Raw genomic sequence first — 20945 nt, forward strand, 5'->3', positions numbered from 1 at the left:
TATTTTTCCCCCAGTTTACAAATTAGAAAACATATGCTAAATTTTGTTGAGAGGGCTATGGCCTTGGGTCAGAAAGCTGAGGAATATCCCAACACGTGCCCCCTTAATGCCCATCACTGGGCTAACCCATCTCCCCACCTCCTCTCCTCTGAACCCTCAGATTGTTTCCTGGAGTCCACAGTCTCTCATCGTTCTTCTCCCCTTCTGATTTCCTCCCCTTCAGTCTTCCCTTCCTTCCTCTAATGTCCTCCATGTTATTCCTTATATTCGAATAATGAATCATGAACACTACGTCAGAAACTAATGATGTACTGTATGGTGACTAATGTAACATAATAAAAAATAAATAAAATAAAATAGTGAAAATAGAAAAAAATAATAAATTGTTTAAGCTCCCAGGGCCTTAGTGTCCATACTTATCAATAAAGGGTTTATAAAATGATTTAAAAAAAAGAAGAAGAAAAGAAAAAAAGCTGAGGAACAGATTTTAAAAGAGTCAACTCAACTCACAGAAAAATTCACTCAGGAGAAGAGAACCATAATAGGATTCTCTGAAAGGGATTTAAAATAACTATGTTAAAGACCCCCAAAGAGATAAAGACAGCAATAGCATCCATAGAAAAGAACAGGAGAAATGTAATGCCTTTGTTAAAGTGTTGATGGTATGGCCTGCTGGGGCTAGAACCCAGGTTTTTCCATTCTTAGCCCTACTGTTTTCAGTAAACATCCTGCCCCTTCCTCACCATGTCCTGTGGTTGAGCTTCAGTTGAGCATATGGAAGGCAGAACACATAGGTAAGTCCCTCCCAATCATCAGAGAACTCTAAGCCAGAGTCAGGATGAGAACAATGACACTGGACTTTTCTAGTCCATACAGCTAGTCCTCAGAATGATCTTCCTTCATTTTTGGATCCCTTCGCAGGCATTACATGGTCACTATATGCCAGACACATCCCATGGGAATGTAATCTTCAAAGTAATTCTTTGTCAGTTTTGTTTTCTAGTATCTTCTGTGCCTAGAACAATGCCTACCAGATAGTAGGTGGTTGACCAATAAAATGCCTACCGTCTGGCAGCCACTTGATAACTATGACTGAAAAATTGAATGTACTGAAGAAATGTTTTAAATTATGGGGCACATGAAGCAGACCATACAAATTCACATGGCTCAAACAGTTGGTGGGGTACAGTTATCGTGGAAAGAGTGGATAAAAATGAGCATACCTGCGCATTATAATTTCTCTCCTGTGATCCTCACTGCCATCCTTTACAATAGGTGTTTTAACGGTGAGACAAAAGAGTTTCAAAGTGTCCTAACTGACCTGTTTTGGGTCCAAAAATAACATCTGAGTGACTGTATTAGTTTTTCCCTGCATCCCATCCTTACCTTAGCCTATTTTAGCGACTTTCCCTCCCAGAAATACAAGGGTTAATAGGTTAACACAAAAGCGGTATTGCCTGGTAGGTTGTTGACTTAAAATTTTGAGCTTTTTATTCCAAGTCTTAATATTTAACAGTGCCATTGTCACCTTTCTTAGATGTCAGCTTCTTTTATTTACCTTTGTCACTCTCACCTTGATCATGCCGGCTTCTTTGTGCTACATGAATTTGCTGTCATCACCACCCTGTGCTGGTCACCAGGTTTTTCTTACAGTAGTCATTGACATCTTGTCAGCAGTGTCACCACCTTTGGCCCCAGGCCTGTGAATATGGCAATTGTTACCTTATTGATTGACACTTTTGAAAATTTGTCAACATGTTATTCATGATTTATGGGGGGGGGGGCTTCTCTAACTTACAAACCACTTCTTAAAGTTAATTCACTAGTTTATCCTTTTACCAAACCCTTTGGGTTTTATGACATGGGGCCTCTGTGTAATAGTCTATGTGATATTTTCTTAATGAATGATACTATAATTAGTAGAAGGTAAAAGAAACCAATGTTACTGCAGTAACTCAGTTGATAAATTGAACCATTCATTTCAAAGTCAGAGTGTATACCAAAGTTGCTATATGCATGACTCTGCTCACATCCTTCTCACATCTGCTCAGATCTTATTTTATTAAAGAAGCCTCCTTGGGCACCAAATGGAAACTTGTGTCCCTCTAGCCACACTACTGCCCAACCCACATATAGTCTGCATTCTGTTTCTGAGGAGAAGCCACTTGAAAACACCCTATTTTGGGTTCCTAGACACAATTGCAAAATATGTGACATGAGTTCCCCATGCCACAAAGCAATACTTGGGACACCAGTTGGGTATTCTACAATTTAACTCAATTCCAACACTATGTACCTTGAAATAGGATCCCACAGGTAACCACTGTTCGGTAGACTGTCCTACCTTCTGCCTTCCCCTGCCATTTCACATGCCAGTCACAAGCCCAAGTTACCACCTGTGTTTTTAACCAACAAGCTGTAGGCTGAAGATTCCAATGACCCCTTCCAACACAGGATGCCAATCCTAAGTCCAGGTTGTTACCTGTACTTCTGACCAACTGGCTATAGATCAGTGGTTCCTATGACTGCCTACTTGGGTTTAGTTTTTGCTAGAAAGGCTCACAGAACTTGGAGAAACATTGTACTTAACTAGCTCACTGGTTTATTATAGAAGGATATAATTCAGGAGCAGCTGGGTAGAAGAGATGCGTAGGACAAGTATGGAGAAAGGGTGCAGAGCTTCCATGCCCTCTCCAGGTGCACCTTTCTCCCTTATCTCCACCTGTATACCAACCTGGAAGTACTCTGAACCCTGTCCTTTGTTGTTGTTCCTTTGTTTGTTTTTGTTTTTGTTTTACGGAGGCTTTATTACATAGTCACGATTGATTAAACCTTGATTCAACCTCCAGACCCTATCAAATCCCTAGAGGTCAGGGGGTCAAAGGGATGGGACAGAAAGTTCCAACCCTAGAACCATGTGGTGGATTTTCCTGGCAACTGGCCCCCATCCTTAGGTGCTTTCATCTATTAACATAAAAAAAGACACCTTAATTGCTATCATCACTGGGGAAATTCTGAGGGTTTTAGGAGTTGGAAACAGGATGACAACCAAATAAAATGACAAAATAATGACCAAATAAAATGACAACCAAATAAATGGAATTAGAAGAATAAAAAAGGAGCATGCCAGGAAGAGAAAATAAGTTGTTGTTGTTAAGCAACTGCAAACACCCATGGAAAGATAGAGTTTAGTGGATGTCATATGTGACTGATAGGTGCATTAACATTGATAGTGGCATAAGGTCAATTTGGATAGGGGAACAGGACCAGTTCCTGAATGATCCTGTAGGCTATAATAGTTTGAATACTAATGGGGTGCCTGGGTGGCTCAGTGGGTTAAAGCTTCTGCCTTCAGCTCAAGTCAGCATCCCAGGGTGCTGGGATGGAGCCTAGCATTGGGCTCTCTGCTCAGCAGGGAGCCTGCTTACCCCTCCCCTCTCTCTCTGCCTGCCTCTCTGCCTACTTGTGATCTCTGTCAAATAAATAAATAAGATCTTTTAAAAAAATAGTTTGAATGTTAACAAAATGCAATGAGAAATGAATGAAAAGTTTTTAAAAATCAAATTTGTGTTTTTAAAAGGCTCTGGTGCAAAGTAAAGAGTAGATACTAGCAGGAGGCAAGGAAAATGGAAAAAAACAGTAAGAAATAATCCCAATGAGATAATGATGGGAATGAGTATAGATAGAAGTATATGGATTCATATATTTTGAAGAAAAGAGCCATTAGATTTGCTGGTGGAAGAAAAATGGGGAATGAAAGAAAAGAAGTATCAAGAATAATACACAGATTTTTGGCTTAAGATGAATGAATGGTAGTGTCATAAAGTAAGTGGAGAAAACTGGGGGAGGAATAGTTTTTTCGCTGAAGAGGAGGAATTTTTGTATGACACTACCTTAGGTGGCTTAAGAGCTGGTAGTTGGTGGTGGAGGTAAAATTTAGATGAAGAAAAAGATCACATGGATTTGAGTTAATGTTTAATTTTGTAGCCTAATTCTGCACTCAGGTTACAGATATCTTATCGAGAGCAATATGACTATAATCCTTTTAAAGAAGTGAACAAAATGGGATTATTATTTTTAGAAACTTTTCTGTAACCTCATATCTTTTCTAAAATTTTCATTACAAATAGTAATTTCTCAAAATGGAGAAATGAAATCTGATTTTATGTCATAATTGTAATCACTCTACCTAGGCCTTTCCACCATGGAAGCGGCTAATCCAAATTAATTTCTGCTTTGCAAGTTTTTCTCCTCAGTAGATATTTCTTCAAAGGGCAAAGTAACTGACCTGGAGTTAATTAATGCATAAAACCAGCCTATGAATTAATCTAGTCCTAAGTAGCTATACAATGTTATTTATTCTTTGCCTTAAAATAATCTCAGAATAGATGATTCTAGAGCAGCTGTACCTTAAGATAGGGACCATTGTAGTCATATCACAATGAAATATAAATAAAACGAGTAAGTGAAAGCTGTTTGATGATTTTAAATTGGATGGAACATAGTGGTAGTTATTTTCTCTTCTTCAATCAAATATAACACTACCAATAGTCTTGCTTTTAACAAAGCTTTTTTTTTGTTTGTTTTTTAATTTTAATTCTAGTAAAACAAATTAGGGAAAAATGCAATTGGGATACATAATTACGATGTGATTTTCTTTTCCTCAACAACATAACCATTATACATGCAAATTTCTCTGTGTATAATTCCATGACCCAGCCAGGTATAGTAGGAGACTACCAGTGATGAAGAGTAATAATGTAATAATAAAATAATAGACCATTATACTTTAAGATTATATTTGTTTTTATTTCCATTCTGAAATGAAAGGCAGCATACTTGATTATCTTATCAATATCTGAATGGAATATACTTTTTATTTATGACAATAGATTTTTCCTTGTGTGTGTACATGTGTTGTGTTTGTTCAGTCAAACCATTGTGAATAATTTTCAGATTAGTTTCCAATTTTGAGAACATTGGTGCTTTAGAAGAATATTGTTTATGTAAATAAGAGGAATTTGGTATAATTCCTCAAAGGCTGTGTAAGCTTTGAATTCAAGTTTCACTGTATTACTTATTGGCTTCTTATCCTTGAAGAAGTTGTTTATTTTCTTTGAACATCACTTCCCTCATTTTCAGTAAGAGAATAATGCCTAATTTGAAGAGTTGTGATTATAAGGAGAGAGTAAGTACAAAATACTTCTCACTGGGTCTGACATAAGTATTCTTTACAAGTAGACAAGTATCTTATTGATTCTGAGAATAAACTAAGTGTCTTGTTTTTATAGTAGGCCTCAATATTTGGACAATATAATGATGGCTGTCAGAATCGTGACTTTATAAGCAAATAAAAGTCCCCATATGGGCACTTTGTAGAGTATCTGCCCACCTTATAATAATACTTTATTCTCTTGAACAGGCCCTTGGTAGCCATTTATTTTAATAAAGTAGACATGTCATGCAATCATGACCAAACCTGAATTTCTCACTTGAGAATTAGGAATTAAGGGGAGCTTTGGCATGGCTAAAGAAATAGTTCTCAGCCTTGGATTCACAGTTCAATTCCTTGAAGTGTGTTCAAAAACTACTATTCCTTGAGCCGTACTCCAAGCAATTCTGATGTAATTAGTGTGGAGTCTATCTAACCAAGACATCAGAATTTTTAAAACTCTTCTAATGTTTTTAATATGTAGAGTTAGAAGTGACTGGGCTAGACCTATAGAATAGCAACCATTCTGCATAAAGAATCAGAGGAAGCCAGTTGGCAGAGATGGAAGACTAAACTAGAAGCATGTAGAAGAGTACAGAGAGGGAGAGACAGATTATATGGCTTTCGATGAAGGTTAGCTGCCTTCCTGAGTTTCAAGAGATGCTTCTGTACCCTTGCTCTTAACAGCCGCCTGAGGCTAGTTTCTATTGCTTGCAGTCAAATCCCATCTAAGCTGGAAGTTAAAAATCATGTGGGGCAGAAAAATGTTTCATTTTCAACTAGATCTTGGCAAAATTGTGGTCAGTAAATGTTTATGTCACTTTCTGTGCCTGATATAGAACATATACAGTTATATTATTAACTTAATTGCCTGGTGTAGTTATTTACCATTGCATTAAATAATTCTTTTTAGTGCCTTTGCTAAACTCAACAGTCTTCCAATGGTAAGAGCTGAAAGTTACTCTAGAATCATAGAATAATGGAATATATATCTGGAAAACATTTGATGATAATTTCATGTAAGTTGATTATCATCTTACTGGGGGACTAATGTAGAAAAGACTAAGTAAAGGTCACTAGTCTAATGTATTCAACTAATATTTTGAGCATCTTTCTGCCATGTCTTATGCTAGGTGCTTAAATTAAATTAGAAGGAGACACATATATGGAAACAAACTAGTACAGAGTATGATAAGAGAACAACTTTGTTTGTGGATAGCCAGGCAAGTTTCATAGCGAAGATGACAACAGGACTGACTCTTGAAGATTGGTTGCAGCATTCAAAGCAGAGAAGCCAGGCAGGAAAGGACATTTTAGAAGAAAAAAAAAAAAAAAAAAAGTCAAAATGCATAGGTACATTAATGATACTGTTTTGTTTGAGAAATTATAAGTAGTTTAATAAATGGAAGCATAAAATGTTGTGAGGGAGTAGAAGTAGATGAGATAAGAAAGGCTAAAAGAGGAGACTAGAAAGTGTGGGGAGTGGGAAGAGCCCAGATCACAGCTGCAGTTATATAATGAATGCTGAGGAGCTGGTACTATATTCTGCAGGTAGTGAAGAACCTTGAAGGATTTTGTAGGTGGAAATGAAATGAGAAAATCTAAGTGTAACCCATATAAATTTGGGACCTCTCATGGTTTATGCATGCCACGCAGATAATTTTTTTATGTGGAATTTTAAGTGACTAAAATCTTCACTCAAATCTCCCCTTAAAAAATTCTGAGAGGGAAAAAGCAAACTTACTAAAAAGTCATCTTTAGACATCTCTCTCATTTACAATGTCTCTTAATGTCTGACAATGGCTTCTGTAGAAGAAATGTCACTTTTTACCCTTACACTGTAAAAATCTGCTCGACATCTCACTTTTCCTTAATCTCTATTTTTACCTCCCCCTCTCTGTCTTCCTCTCAATTCTTTATCACTTTACCCTCTTTTAATTCTATAAGTTTTGTTCCTTTGGCATTTCCATTAAGTATATTTTGGAAAACCAAAGAAACCATGGTAATGTCCAGATTATAAGACAGTCCCTGTTTTAGAAAGGGAAAGGATGGAGGAAATCACATAAATTCGAGTTCTTGCATTTAACCCTTTCAACTATGTTAGGACAGTTCTCACTTTCAGAACATAAAAGGCAAATGAGATATTCAACAAAGGACAATTAAAGTGCAAAAAGCCTGGGGAAAAAGGAGATTTGGGAAGAATATAATAGTTATTTAAAACATATCTGAAGTTGCCGTGTGGAAAAGTGATTTTATTTACCTTTGTCTCTAAGAGGGCAGAGTTACCTTTAAGGGTATTTTATATACATGTATATGTGTATATATGTGTATATATAGTACATAATACAAACATTATTACATATATTTCTAACTCTAATGGAGATACTGATTTTTTTCACTTACTGATTTAAAAAAAAAATTTTTTTTTAAAGATTTTATTTATTTGGCAGAGAGAGAGAGAGAGAGAGACAGTGAGAGAGGGAACACAGGCAGGGGAGTAAGAGAGGGAAAGGTAGAAGCAGGCTTCCCGTGAAGCAGGGAGCCCAATGTGGGGCTTGATCCCAGGGTCCTGGGATCATGACCTGAGCCCAGGCAGATGCTCAACAACTGAGCCACCCAGGTGCCCCTTAATTTTTTTTTTTTAAGATTTTATTTATTTATTTGACAGAGATCACAAGCAGGCAGAGAGGCAGGCAGAGAGAGAGGGAGGGGAAAGCAGGCTCCCTGCTGAGCAGAGAGCCCGACTTGGGGCTCCATCCCAGGACCCTGGGATCATGACCTGAGCCAAAGGCAGAGTCTGTAACCCACTCAGCCACCCAGGCACCCCTCACTTACTGATTTTAATAAGATATGATCACTGCCCTCAAGAAGCTTATGTTTTTTTGAAGAGAAAATCAACATACACAGCCCAGTTTGATGACTACCGAGGTACAGGCATATTTTAAATTGCAACATAGCAGAGATGACAGTAAGATATGTTAGACAAGGGAATGGAATGCATTAAGGAAATGCCCCAGGAAGCATATACTTGGGTAAAAGAACTGAGTTTGGAAAGATGAATAGTCATTTGATGGGTGAAGAAAGACTTGGGTTATATGTTAGGCCAGTGGAAATACATAATAATTCATGGAGACATGTAGCAGTGTGATGAACTAGCCTTGGTTTTAATTCTGTGTGTCGTTGGTTGGTTGGTAGCTTTATTTGCATTCTTCTGTTTGTGAGCTCCAGAGACCTTTCTGTTTTGTTCATCTCTGTAACCTCAAGTTCTCAATAAATATATGAACAAAAATAGTTTTATATGAATGTTAAGAATTGTGTCTGAGTTCATGGGCCCCACATTATGCAAGCAGCAAGTATATGCCCTGAAAAGAAATTTGAATTTGGCTTCCTGAAGATGTGGATAAGTTTTAGCATATTAGTAATTAAGTATATAACCAGATATTTTCAGTGTAATCAGTGAATTGAAATAATGTTATTTTTTATGCCCTAGGAGTAGTCAAGATAAAATTATTTATCTATAGTGGCCAGGGAGTGCTTCAGATTGGGAAATTTTAGAGTAGGTGGAGAAGAGAGATGAGATGGGAAAAGGTACAGAGGCAGGATGGCACAGAGTATTTTTGAGGAAGAAGGACTGAAACATTTGATTTCTGAGAGATGGCTTAAGGTGGTGGGAGGAAAACTGACCAAGAAACTAGAAAAAATACACACTTTATTCTGGATCTGCCACTAGCTGAATAACTTACAGGTACTCACTTAACCTCCTTTACCCTTAGTTTTCTCTTTATAAAATAAAGCTTTTAAGGTTGATTATCTCTTTGATTGTTCTAGTTCTAAATGTTTTTAAGTTTATGTGTAATATTAAATATAGCTGAAAGGATTGGTTTGGGGCAGACAATCTGTGAAGGAAGCTAAAGAGCGTCTATTTACCTCAATCTTCACTTACTGGTTTTTCATTGATTCTTTTATAAAACTATTTTAGTATTCCTTTGATTCTATTTGTTTCATATAAATTAATTTACGTTCACTATTGAAAGTATAAAAGGTAAAATGAGCAAAAATCTAGAAATTAAAGGTCATCCCAGTCCCACCTAGTTCAAATGAGATTAGTTACATATTGATATTTACTCTTTATGACAGATGGTAAACAGAGATGTATAGCAACAGACATAATAACATATACTATTGTAATAAATATATATATTAGATATTTATTTACTTCCTTATTTTTTACTGAAAACTTTTGGACTTACAAATAATGTTAACTCACTATTTTTTCACTTAGTACAAGATAAACACTCTTTCATGTCAGTACTTTTTTTTTCTTGTTCAGTTTCTGCATTAGTCTGATGCCAGTGTAACATTCCTTTTTACAGTGGTATTATTGGGGAACTAATTTTCATTGCTCAACATCTAGGTTGTTTCCTTCTTTCTTTTTTTTTTTTTAAATTAAGTTTTTTATTTTAATACCAGTATAGTTAACATAATCTAGGCTGTTACTGACAACTGTTATTTACTAACACTAGTGGATGATTGGAAAAATAGTATTGTGTGAAATTGAAAATCTGGATGACATATTCTTTAGAAGAGAATATGAGATACACTTTGAAGCAGTTGAGTTTGAATTAACAGCAAAGCATCCATATCCAAAGGTCTTGAAGTCTCTTGGAAATCTGAGTTTGAAGGTTATGAATGGGATTTGGGAGGAATTAGCCTCATGGTGAGAGCTGAAATTTGAAATTCTGAAGTTGTCTGAGCAAGGGTACAGAGGGGAACAGGCTTTTAAACTTCAGAAAAGGAGGCATACATTGGGCATGAGTAAATTACCAGGTTGGACAGATTGGGTTGCTGTAGCACCACACTGTGGTAAAAAGTCTCAAAGACGAAACAAAACAAAACAAAAGCCTTGTCTGGGCACTAGGAAGAACAACTGCCTATTACAAGTAAATATTTTAGATTATATCATATATGCATACACATCAATAGTATTTTTGTCAATAAAAGAAATACATATTTTATAAGAAGCTACTCATTTAAAAGAGTTTTATATGTGTGTTTACTTTTTGTTAGTTATTTGCTTTGGCTTGTTTGTTTTATATTTTTGTTTTGACACTTAAGGAAAATCTTGCGAAGTTTGTCCACGTCATTCCCTTTTTAGTATTAAGGCAGCAACCATCTTAAGAATTTCAGGGCATTGCCTTATTTATTTTAAACTATGTAAGTTAAGAAATGCATGTTGAACTGTACATCTCTATCTGCCTCCTTGGGCTGTTGCCTGATGCCATGCAGCTAAGAGTATAACAAATTCATCTGTAAGATTGAGAGATTAGATATTTCAGTACAAATCCTTTGAAAGAGAAGAAAACTAGTAGTGTCATTCATCTCACCTAAATAAGAATATGGAACCATGTGAATATCTGCTATTAGCATCAGACACAAACTTGCCTGAAATATCTAAGATTCCTCAGATACGAAAAGTACATCTTGATTTTTTCCCAGTGTTGACCAGTCCGTACTGTCTGGAAAGTCTTCCTTAGTCTAACCTAAATTTGCCTGATTAATTTAAACCATGATTACACGTTGAGAAAAATCACATCAAAGGTGTATTTCCCCTCATGTACCCCTGTACAAATTCACACAAACACATACACACACACACAGAGACACACACACAGAGATCAAATTAACATATTCCCTATATTATACATTATACCTTTTGTCTTTGCTAATCTTTTTAATAGTATTACAATTCCACATGAGGAAAGGAGAAGTTGTATTCACAACCAGACTGACCGATATTCAGAAATGTGCCTGGAAACCCAGAACATTCCTGGCAGAAGATGCCTGCTGTAGTTGTAGCTTTGATGTGATCAGGCACCTCTTTGTAGGTGCAAGAAACATGTTAGTCTTTCAATTGACAAGTTTGATGCCTTTTTACATATTAAGTGAACTTTACTTTGCATTATAAATGGTGGAAGTCCGGAAATAATTTGTATGCAAGTCATGGCAATTTTTATCTGCATAAGTCACACTCCTGTAAAATTAAAGTTATGCTCAAACAACTTTTCCTTTGAGTGATGGTTCACAAGGGAAAGGAGTTCTTACTTTGGAATTAACTAGCCCTATCCATTCAGTTTGGCTTGGAAAATTCATCCTTTTTTATATTTGCCAGTATTATTTGTCTTTCAGAGATAAACAGAGAGAAAGGGAAGGAGGGAAAAGGAAAGAGACAGAGACACTTTATAAACCAAAGTCCTGATGAGATTGTTAATAACCTCCTCAGTCAGGAAGAGACATTTAGCAAGTACCTACCCTCTTCAGTGTGCCATGCACTTTGCATAAGTGTTTTCGTAATGCAAAATAACGTTATAAAGTGTTCCTTTAACAAAGGTAATTTCCCAGTTTTGAGAGGTAAAGACATTGACTGTTTTGGTAACGGTTTGGGTTCTAAAAAAGAAACTCTTCTCCTGCACATGAGTACTTTACCCACTTTCCAAATTAGATGTCTTCCTGTGGCTTATGATCTCCTGCCTTTTCCAATACTCCTGGGAGGTTGGAAATTAGGCACCCAGCATTTCTGCTGCTGTACTGAAAATGGTCGAGGAGAAAAAGACACGGACATATTAGGTGGCTTTCCTAAAATCTCATAAACAGAAGTGAGACTACTGGAAATTGAATTTGGGCCTCCTGACTTGCTGTTGCCCATATTTCTGAGCACTAAAGACATCTTCCAAAAATTAAGTACAAAAGGGCTGGTTTATGGGACCAGGGAGATAAATTCTGAACTTTTTTCCTTTCGTATTTGAATCTCCGTATGTTTTAAATAGAGTTTTTTGTTTGCTTATTTAATTGATTTTATTTCTGTTAATACTCTCTATACTGTCTTTTAAATTAGAAAAAGATGGTATTATATGAATTTGGGTGACTGCTGATTTTTTTTTTTTTTGCCAGTTTTCATCATTGTAAACATACCGATGTAATCTATATTAATTCGAATGGTGTGTTGAAGTGATTTTTGTCAAAGATTATATGGAAAAATCAGATCTGATGCAAGAACAGTTATTGACTGTTTGTTTTTTGCAGTCACAATACGGAGCTTCAGTTTCTGCCAAACCTGAACTGCCCCTCTTTTACACTCCTATTGATCTGGTGGACATCAGTGTGGAAATGGCTGGACTGAAGTTTATAAATCCTTTTGGTCTTGCTAGTGCAACTCCAGCCACCAGTACATCAATGATTCGAAGAGCTTTTGAAGCTGGATGGGGTTTTGCCCTGACCAAAACTTTCTCTCTTGATAAGGTAAGAAAACATTTATGAAGTCATGTTTAAATGTCTATCATGCATTTTAATTGGAGCAGAGATATTATGATGGCATGATTTTTCTGACCAAGAAATAATAGTTACTCAACTACAGGCCAATACCTATTAGTCCAGGCTCATTTTTTTTTTCTTACCAATCTTTCTGCCCCATGGGAGGCCATGAATTTCCCATTTTGTTTTGTCTAGGAAGCATCAAGAATATATATATTACAAAAATGGCTATTTCATGTGATAATCACAAACTCATGATTTTTTATTTTGGCGCTAATTATTTTGTGATTTCTGGATGTGTGTGGATGAGGACATCTGCCCAAACTGAAGGTTGGAGAAACTATGAATTTGGTTTGTACATAATCCTGGGACCCAGGTCAGGTCAAAAAGAATCACTCAGTGTACCTCATTTGTGCTGGTAATAAGATTCTTCTTGAATTTTTAAATATAGAAAGATTTTCAAAGTACATATACCTGAGTTTAATTTGGCACGATGACTTTGTACTCACACCATAAGTGGACATACTGAGTAGAAAATAAAGTACGTATTACGGTTGAGACTAATTCTTTAGGGTACACAAAACATATAAATTCATGTTTTTAAAGTAGTATGAAATATACAATAGAAGGTTGCATCCTTATATGGTTTTGAATTAGAAAAGCACAGCAGAATTTAACATTCTTAGATCCTTTATTGATAAAATTTTAAATGCTAAATCTATCAATGTATTTAGTACTAACTAACTGGTAGTTAGTAATAATTAATGTATAAGAATGTGTGAATCTAGTGACTGAGAAAACTGTATCATTATTTAAATCAGCCTTATCCGTAGGCAAAGAAAATAATAGAGAACAAATATGCCCCATTAAGCACATTCTCTCCTTCTTTCTCCTCTTACTAGGATCAATAGCAAGCATTAGTATGGCTAAAATATTACGGTTGTCTTATTCTGACAGATTTACAAGATGCTATGTGTAAGTGTGATGAAGAAAATCTAGAGAATCCTCAAAAGTTAGAAAATCTGGGGCATAAAAAATTTCATAAATGTTTTTATGTTTAAATAACTAAAGAGAGGTTCTTTTTCACATACTTTGGTTAAAGTGTAAAGATAAACAGAACTTACTGGATGCAGCTTTAGAATATCATTAATCAATTGTTTACAGCTTTGTAGAATATTGATAGTACATTTGTCTTTGTTTCAATTCATCCTTTAAGAATAACTTGGAAGCTGTAATCAAATGTTTAATCCATTGAGAAAAACTGAGTCTCCAATACCATCTAATGACTACATTATAGTTACTCTGTTTTAAAAATTTTATATGTAAACAAAAATAGGTGGCTAATCAGGTACAAGTAAAGAACTGTAGGAAAAAAGGTGTTTGCTTTGAATTTGCTGTTTGCTTGCAAAAAATTGAATTCTGATTAATCAGAGACATTTGTCTTTACTCTGTTGGTGACATGCATTGATTTGTGATGCTGTCTCTTTCAGTAACCTAGGAGCAGTTGCCTTTATTAGGATCACCAGCAAAAATAAATGTGGAAGCTAACTTCCTTCTAAACCTCCAATTTGAATTTAATCATCAATTCACAGGTCTGTGATGCTGGTTCAAAGAGAGAGTAAGGAACAAATGCAAATTAAATTTGGCATATAAAACATTATTTTGAGGGCTTTAGGAAGCTCTCTGTTACTTGCTTTGATGGTGGGTAGAACACAATATTTGTACAAAGACTATTTTAAATGTAGTTTTGCAGATTTAATGACATAAATAATGATGCCACCTTGGGCTTATATAATGTCATTTTCAAAAACAATTGTTTCCCATACATGTTTTTGCAAAATAGTCAATTTGCTTTATAGAGATCTAGGGTTTTTGTTTTGTTTTGTTTTCTTATGTTGTCCCTAATTAGTGATTAAACCTGTTGTGAATGTGAAATTGTCTTATGAGCGTCTGTGCTTTCTTACTGATGAAATGTTGTAACGTACAACTCAGTAGGTAGAAACACTTTTTCCCACAGCCTCCTACTAAAGACATCTATTACAATATTATATGTACTATACATTTCTGTGACATTATAGCATACCAATTAAATTAGCCTTATTATAATTTATTATGCCAATTCAAGAATCTACTTAAAATGTATTAAAATTCAGAATCTTGACATTTGAAATTTGGATGCTCTTAATATGACAAAGGTTATTCTATGGAGTTTTGTTATCATATGAAATATTAATATTTCACAGTACAGTTTTGATGAAGTACAATTTGCCGAGACTGCATATGATAAAGAAATTAAATGCTTACCAAGGGAGTTCAGTAAAAATTAGAGCCCTGCCTGAACATCTGCTGGAAATTTTATTATCCTGTCCTACTGACAGGGTGGCTCCCTTGTTGTTTTTCTAGATTGACAGCTGAATATTGCACTGATTTCTGCAGCAAATATGTTTAGGTGAACTTTGTTTCCTTTTTTTGGGGTGGGGGGAGTTCGGAACATGCTTTTGATTTTCATCCTATACTTTTTTTTATACTCTTGACATTTGTAGATGCCAGATTGAGGTCTAATACGCTGTAGCAACGATAGACCATTGACTTACACTGAAATGCCAGTTGATATCTCAGTAAACAGAAATATTATTATTCCTTACTGTGCAGTCTGTATAAAAGCTGTATGTGGTTTCTTTAGGGAGGCAAATGATCAGATTTTTAATGTCAAATATAAAAAGATCTGTGTTTGCTTTTGTATTAAATAACATCAAAGAGGGCTTTTATTAACTATATTCTTCCTTCCCAAATCAGTCTTCCCTGGAATGTCCCAAAATACACAGATTGCCTTTCTCGAGATTCTCTTTATGTTTTATAAAGATGCTATTTAAAATACCATCATAAAATGAAATGAAAATATAATTAAAATTATTTTTACATATAAATATATATTGCATTTAAAATTTTAAAGAATGGGAGAGAAATCAGTGTCAAGCTTAATTAAAGCTAAACTATCATGACAAACCAGAGAGATGCTATGTTTAACTGGTAATATTAAAAATTATTTAGACTGCACATTAAAGAATCTCCTGACCAATGTCCACTGAGAGGAAATAGATAAAAAGATTTTATTTTTGGAAATTATATCATAAATTTTGTTCTCTCAGGCATCTACATATTATATGCTGCAAATGTGTAATCTGTGACTGCAAGTTGCATATATCTTTATCACTACATAGGTAAACTCAGAAGTGTTTACTATTATTCCAAATCAGATTCAAATGTAAGCAAAGATTCACTTCATTTATAAGGTATATGGTATAGATATTAGAATAAACCTGTGATTGATTTTTAGTGAGAAAATATCTTGATTGCATATATTTTGTTTTAATAAGTATCAGATGACTAGACAAAGAGGTACACATAGACAGATTCTCTCAACATAAAATGCCAAAAACCGAAAACTGAGAAATATTTAAGGTTCTTCATTATTTCTTTGGAATCAAATATTGATAGTGGCTTTTTCCATAAAATACAACCTTATACCACATAACACAATGTTTAGTGTACAGGAAGAGTTTGATAAATGTTTCATAAATATTCGTTGGATAAATGAGTCAATAAATGAATAAATAGATTTTTGTCAAAAGCATATTGAGTTCCTTTTTTTTCAGTCATATGAACAGACAGTTAACACATAAAAAATTGACTGTTCTGAGTATTGATCTCAATCAAGGGAGAAAAGGCCAATTTAAAATTTTCATATCCCATGTTGCTTTTTGTGGTGCATCTATACATGTCTGAAAATGAAAATGTCAGTGGAGTTTTTAAATGCATGGGTAGTGTTTTAAGACTTGAGAGTCTTTAAAAATATAGAGAATTTTTGAGAAAACAGAATATGAATTGCACAATTTTAGGAAGGGAAATAAAAATCATCTGGCCAACTATCTAAGATTATGTGTCAATAGCTATGACAGGGTAAATGTAACTTGTTTTGGAGTGCTTTTAGTAACAAGAAAAATGCTAGATCTTTAAGGCAATGCAGCTTCTTATAGCTATGGATAACCCTATTTTAGGAATATCTTTTTTTATTGACCCCAAATTGGCCTTTCTTGAATGTTCCATCCATGTTTTATAGTTCTGCCCTCAGAGACACCATGGAATAAGTTAATCTAGCTTATTAACATAAATGAATTGTTGATTTTTAAATATGGTAGGCTTTTTTGTTCTGTTGTTTTGTTTTGTTTTTCCAAGTAAATATATACCCGAGAGAAGGGCTGACAAGTGTGGAGAGGCAGTGACGTCTAGTGAAAACAGCTTTCGCCTGGGAGAATCCAGTCTCTGTCCAAAGCTGCTTCTAAGGCTCTATCTTGCACAAGTTATTTAGTAATATACATTGTTGTTGTTAGAATAATCATTATTATACACATAATTAACTACCATTTGTTAAGTGCATAGAAAGTGTAGACATTGCCAAATGTTTTTCAGAAATGATAAGATAGTATTTAAAAAAATTTTTTTTCATATGAAATAAAAGAGTGAGAAAGTTAAACCAATTGCCCAGGACTTAGAACAACAATTATTTATTTGCTCACAGTCACATACTGAGTTCACATGGGCAGTTCTTCTGCTTCACAAGGTGTCACTTGGACTCATTCATGCATTTTCAGTCAGTTGGAGGGATGCCCAGGTACTGGCAAGATGGCCTCATTCATACATATGGAACCTCAACTGGAGTTACTGTAATTGCTCAGATTGCTGAGTCTCTTTCTCCATCACTTTATTATCTCTCTTGCCTTGTGGGGGGTAAGACAGTGTTCCTTGAGTAGGACCCCATCCTGCTCCCTGGTAATGGTTCCGCAATTCATTTTTCCTATCCACTGTTGCCTCAGTTCTCAGGGCTCTTATTCTATCCTCTGAGTTGTGTTCTGTTTTAGTTAAGAAATGGCCAGTGTTGGCCATTCTTGGCAGTTGAGTATCTTTTTCAACCTATTAGTTGCCGTGGAAAGTTAAGAACCCCTATTATCTTTATTTCAGTTGCCCCCTGTAGTCCTAGTTCTTAATCATGTCATCAGAAAACTTTCTTAAAAACTTTTTGAATCTATTAAGGGCTGACTACATACCCTAAAGCCACATTCATAATTCTTTTTGAGACAGATTTTTATCCATTTTGGATATGTCTTCCTGCTGTGACTCAATGTTTTTAAGATTCTTAGAATCAATATTGTCTACCTGAGAGAATCAACTAGGACCTGCTTTAAATCTTTCTAAAATCTTAACAAAGGATCACAAAGCAACACTCTTGATGTGATCTTTACTCGAAGGTCATTTCTTACTTTGAAAATCTCTTCCTTTCAGGGTAGAAAAAATACTAAGAATAATTTTACTTTCTAACACAGCAAGTCCTGGGCCCTTTTGCTTTGCTAAATTTGCTTAGCAAATTAAATATATCCTTTTTTTAGCTAATTTCTCTCTTACAGTACCTTACTATTCTTGAGTAGAAACATTCAACTGACACTTCCAGTGTTTTGTCTAGATATTTCTTTAGTCAGATCCACACATACATTATGTACATTTTCCATCTTCTGAATTATCACCAGAGATATTCTTGCCAATTGTTCTGTCACTACATAATACAGGCCACCCTTTCCCAGTCTCCAATAACAATTTTCACACTGCATTTCAAGCCTCCACTAACAGTTTGTTCACCATTTTTCCAGCCTTTACTAACAGCTGACTCTTGATTCTCCAAGAGAGGTCTCTGCCCCCCTCTCATTTCGAAAGCCAATGCCACATGTTTTAGATTCTGTTATGTTAGCAAACATAACCAATTTCTGTATTACTTGTCTCTTGCTGTATATCAAAGCACAATTTAGTAGTTTAAAACAACAAGTAATCTGCTCTTGGTTCTATAGGTTGGCAGTCTGGTCAGGGTGCAGCTGTGTGGGCTTGACTTTGACCCATGTGACATTAGTTGTTCTTACTCATGCATTTGCAGTGAGTTGACAGACTTGGTGGCTGGTGGTACTTGATGGCTTTATTCATGTGTTTCGGACCTCAGCTGGCATAACTGGGCCTAGATCTCCATATGGTCTCATCTTCAAAGAGACTGCATGGAGCTTGTTCACAAAGTGGCTGTATTCTAAAAATGCAAGAGTGGAAATGATGAGTCTGAGACTCTGAATTTGCGCAATATAATTTCCACCCTCCTTCTGTTGGTTAGAGCAAATCACTATTCCAGACCAGGATTTGGGAACATGGAAATTGCTCCTCTGATCCAAAAGCTGACATCCTCGGCACCAGGATTGAACCAAGGTCTATTTGATACAAATCCAGATGTTTTCCTGTATGTCATATTTTCTAATTTATCCTCTCCAAATCTTCTTATTTTATGTCTGAATTGAAGGCAGTTTGACTCTATCAGTGTTTGGTAGAGAACTGGGGTTCAACTGATCAAGTGCACTGAGGGTTTTCTATCCCCTGCCTCTCAAGCAGAGCAGCACCCATGATTTTATTTCTTTTTTGGTTTTATGTATAGTGTCATGGAGAGAGACTTTTGATTTATGATCTTCTGGGAGTGATGAATCACTAAATACTACACCTGAAATGAATATTACACTGTATGTTAACTAACTAAATTTAATAAAAACTTGAAAAAGAAAAAAAATAATAAAATCCTTCTAGAAATCCACTGTCTATCCATTGTCCAAAGCCAATCTCCTTCTGTGCCAATTTTCTTTAGCCACACTGGCCCTCTTTGTACTCCCCCAACATGGCAGTGTCCTCCTTCTCTTAGGCCATTTTGCTAGTGTCTGCTCAGTTTGGAGTGCTCTGCCCTCAGATCTTTAAACCTAGAGCTCTTGCTTCTCAGTCAGTTCTCAAATCAAAATTTACCTCATCAGAGAAGTCTGTGCTGACTGCCCAAAACTCAGTCTTCCTGTGCCACGTTTCCCTGGTTGATTTTGTATTTTTTCTTCACTGCACTTACCATCGTATGAAATTATCATTTTCTCAATCACGTATTTGTTTACTTGTTTATTTTTCTGTTTTGACCATTCAAAGTAAGGTTTATATAAGAGGGATGTTGTCTTTCTTGCTCACTACTGTATGCCCAGTGCCAAGAACTATGTCTGGCAGATAGGAAGGATGCAATACATACTTGTTAGATGAATGAATAATTATAGGATTCTAATTTGAACCACAATTCCACATGACAGCTCTTCAGTTACTTGGAGACAGCTCTCATGTCCTATCAACAAGCCTTTTCTTTTTCTTTTCTAAATAGTCCTGTTTTCCTTTCTATAATAAGGTTTGCAGACTTTTTACCGTGTAGGTTGTCTGTTCTCCCATGTGGATTTCAAGAAACTTGTTTCGATCCACATTATCTTAATTGAGAGGAAGTTGCCTACATTTGCACAAATTGCTAGCACCTATCAACCAGACAAGAATTCAGGAATAACACTGTCAGGACTATAAATGCTAAAAATAATATTTGGAGCTGTTAAGAAAAATTTCACAAATATGTTACATAATAATATTTCAGAGCTCAGTTAATTCTCTTTGGATTATAATACAAAAGACTACAATTTACTCTTGTAACTCATTCTAAAAGGCCTTATTAGAAATAAAGATCTGAATCTTTTTAAACATTAAGTCAAACTGATTTATTTTATTGTTGTTGAGTTTCTATATTACATTATTATGAAAGTCTATGAAACAATAAAGAAACAACTGTCCAGTGCATTATTTTCTCTGTTATAGTCCTAGCTTCAAATTTGGTGCATAATTAATTTCTATTTATCGTGCAGTATTGTTATCATGGTATATACTTATGCATTAACTAAGGAGTTATAATTATTTAAATAAATTCAATGTAAACTTCTCATCTGGGAGACTTTTAACATTTTAAAACCATAAGTGATTCTCATGTACTAATAGTTTGATTCTCACCTGGTTAGGTTCTTTAATTGTTATTTAGTTTTACTGTATTGAAATTATTAAAACTGACTCATCCTCAAATTATAAAGAATGGGTTTATTAAAAGGCTACAGTTCACATGTAATAGTCCTATGGGAGATTTCATCCAAATGCTCACTATTTAGCAGGCTTTTCTATGAAGAAACCCTAATCTCACCAACAGTAAAAGAACATTTGTATCCTTGCATGCCCATTTGTGTCTACACTTGCAATATTGAAACTAAATCTTGCAAGTTAGAATCTAATTAAAAATATTCCACATCTTTCCCCAAGGTTCTAAACTAATCATTGTTTTCATCCATGCCATGTATGCCAAACCTAGTTTGTTCAATAGAAAATATAGATTATGATGTTTCCAAACACAGTCTAATGCATGTACTTCTAATATTAACTATAAATACTTTAATTGTAGCCAAAGTAATGTTTTTAACCAGGTACATTATTAAAGTTATTTAAATTGCTCCCA

At 35.2% G+C, this 20945-nt stretch overlaps 1 protein-coding gene across 1 annotated transcript in view; it reads left to right on the forward strand.

Annotated features, from left to right (window-relative positions):
• Positions 1-20945, forward strand: part of DPYD (dihydropyrimidine dehydrogenase) — an 853664-nt gene that overhangs the window by 419389 nt on the left and 413330 nt on the right. The window contains exon 13 of the mRNA XM_047727240.1: positions 12293-12508. Coding sequence (XP_047583196.1) covers positions 12293-12508 — 216 coding nt within the window. The remainder of the gene's footprint in view (positions 1-12292; positions 12509-20945) is intronic.

The sequence above is a fragment of the Lutra lutra genome, chromosome 4 (genome assembly GCF_902655055.1).
Source record: "Lutra lutra chromosome 4, mLutLut1.2, whole genome shotgun sequence".
Taxonomy (NCBI): domain Eukaryota; kingdom Metazoa; phylum Chordata; class Mammalia; order Carnivora; family Mustelidae; genus Lutra; species Lutra lutra.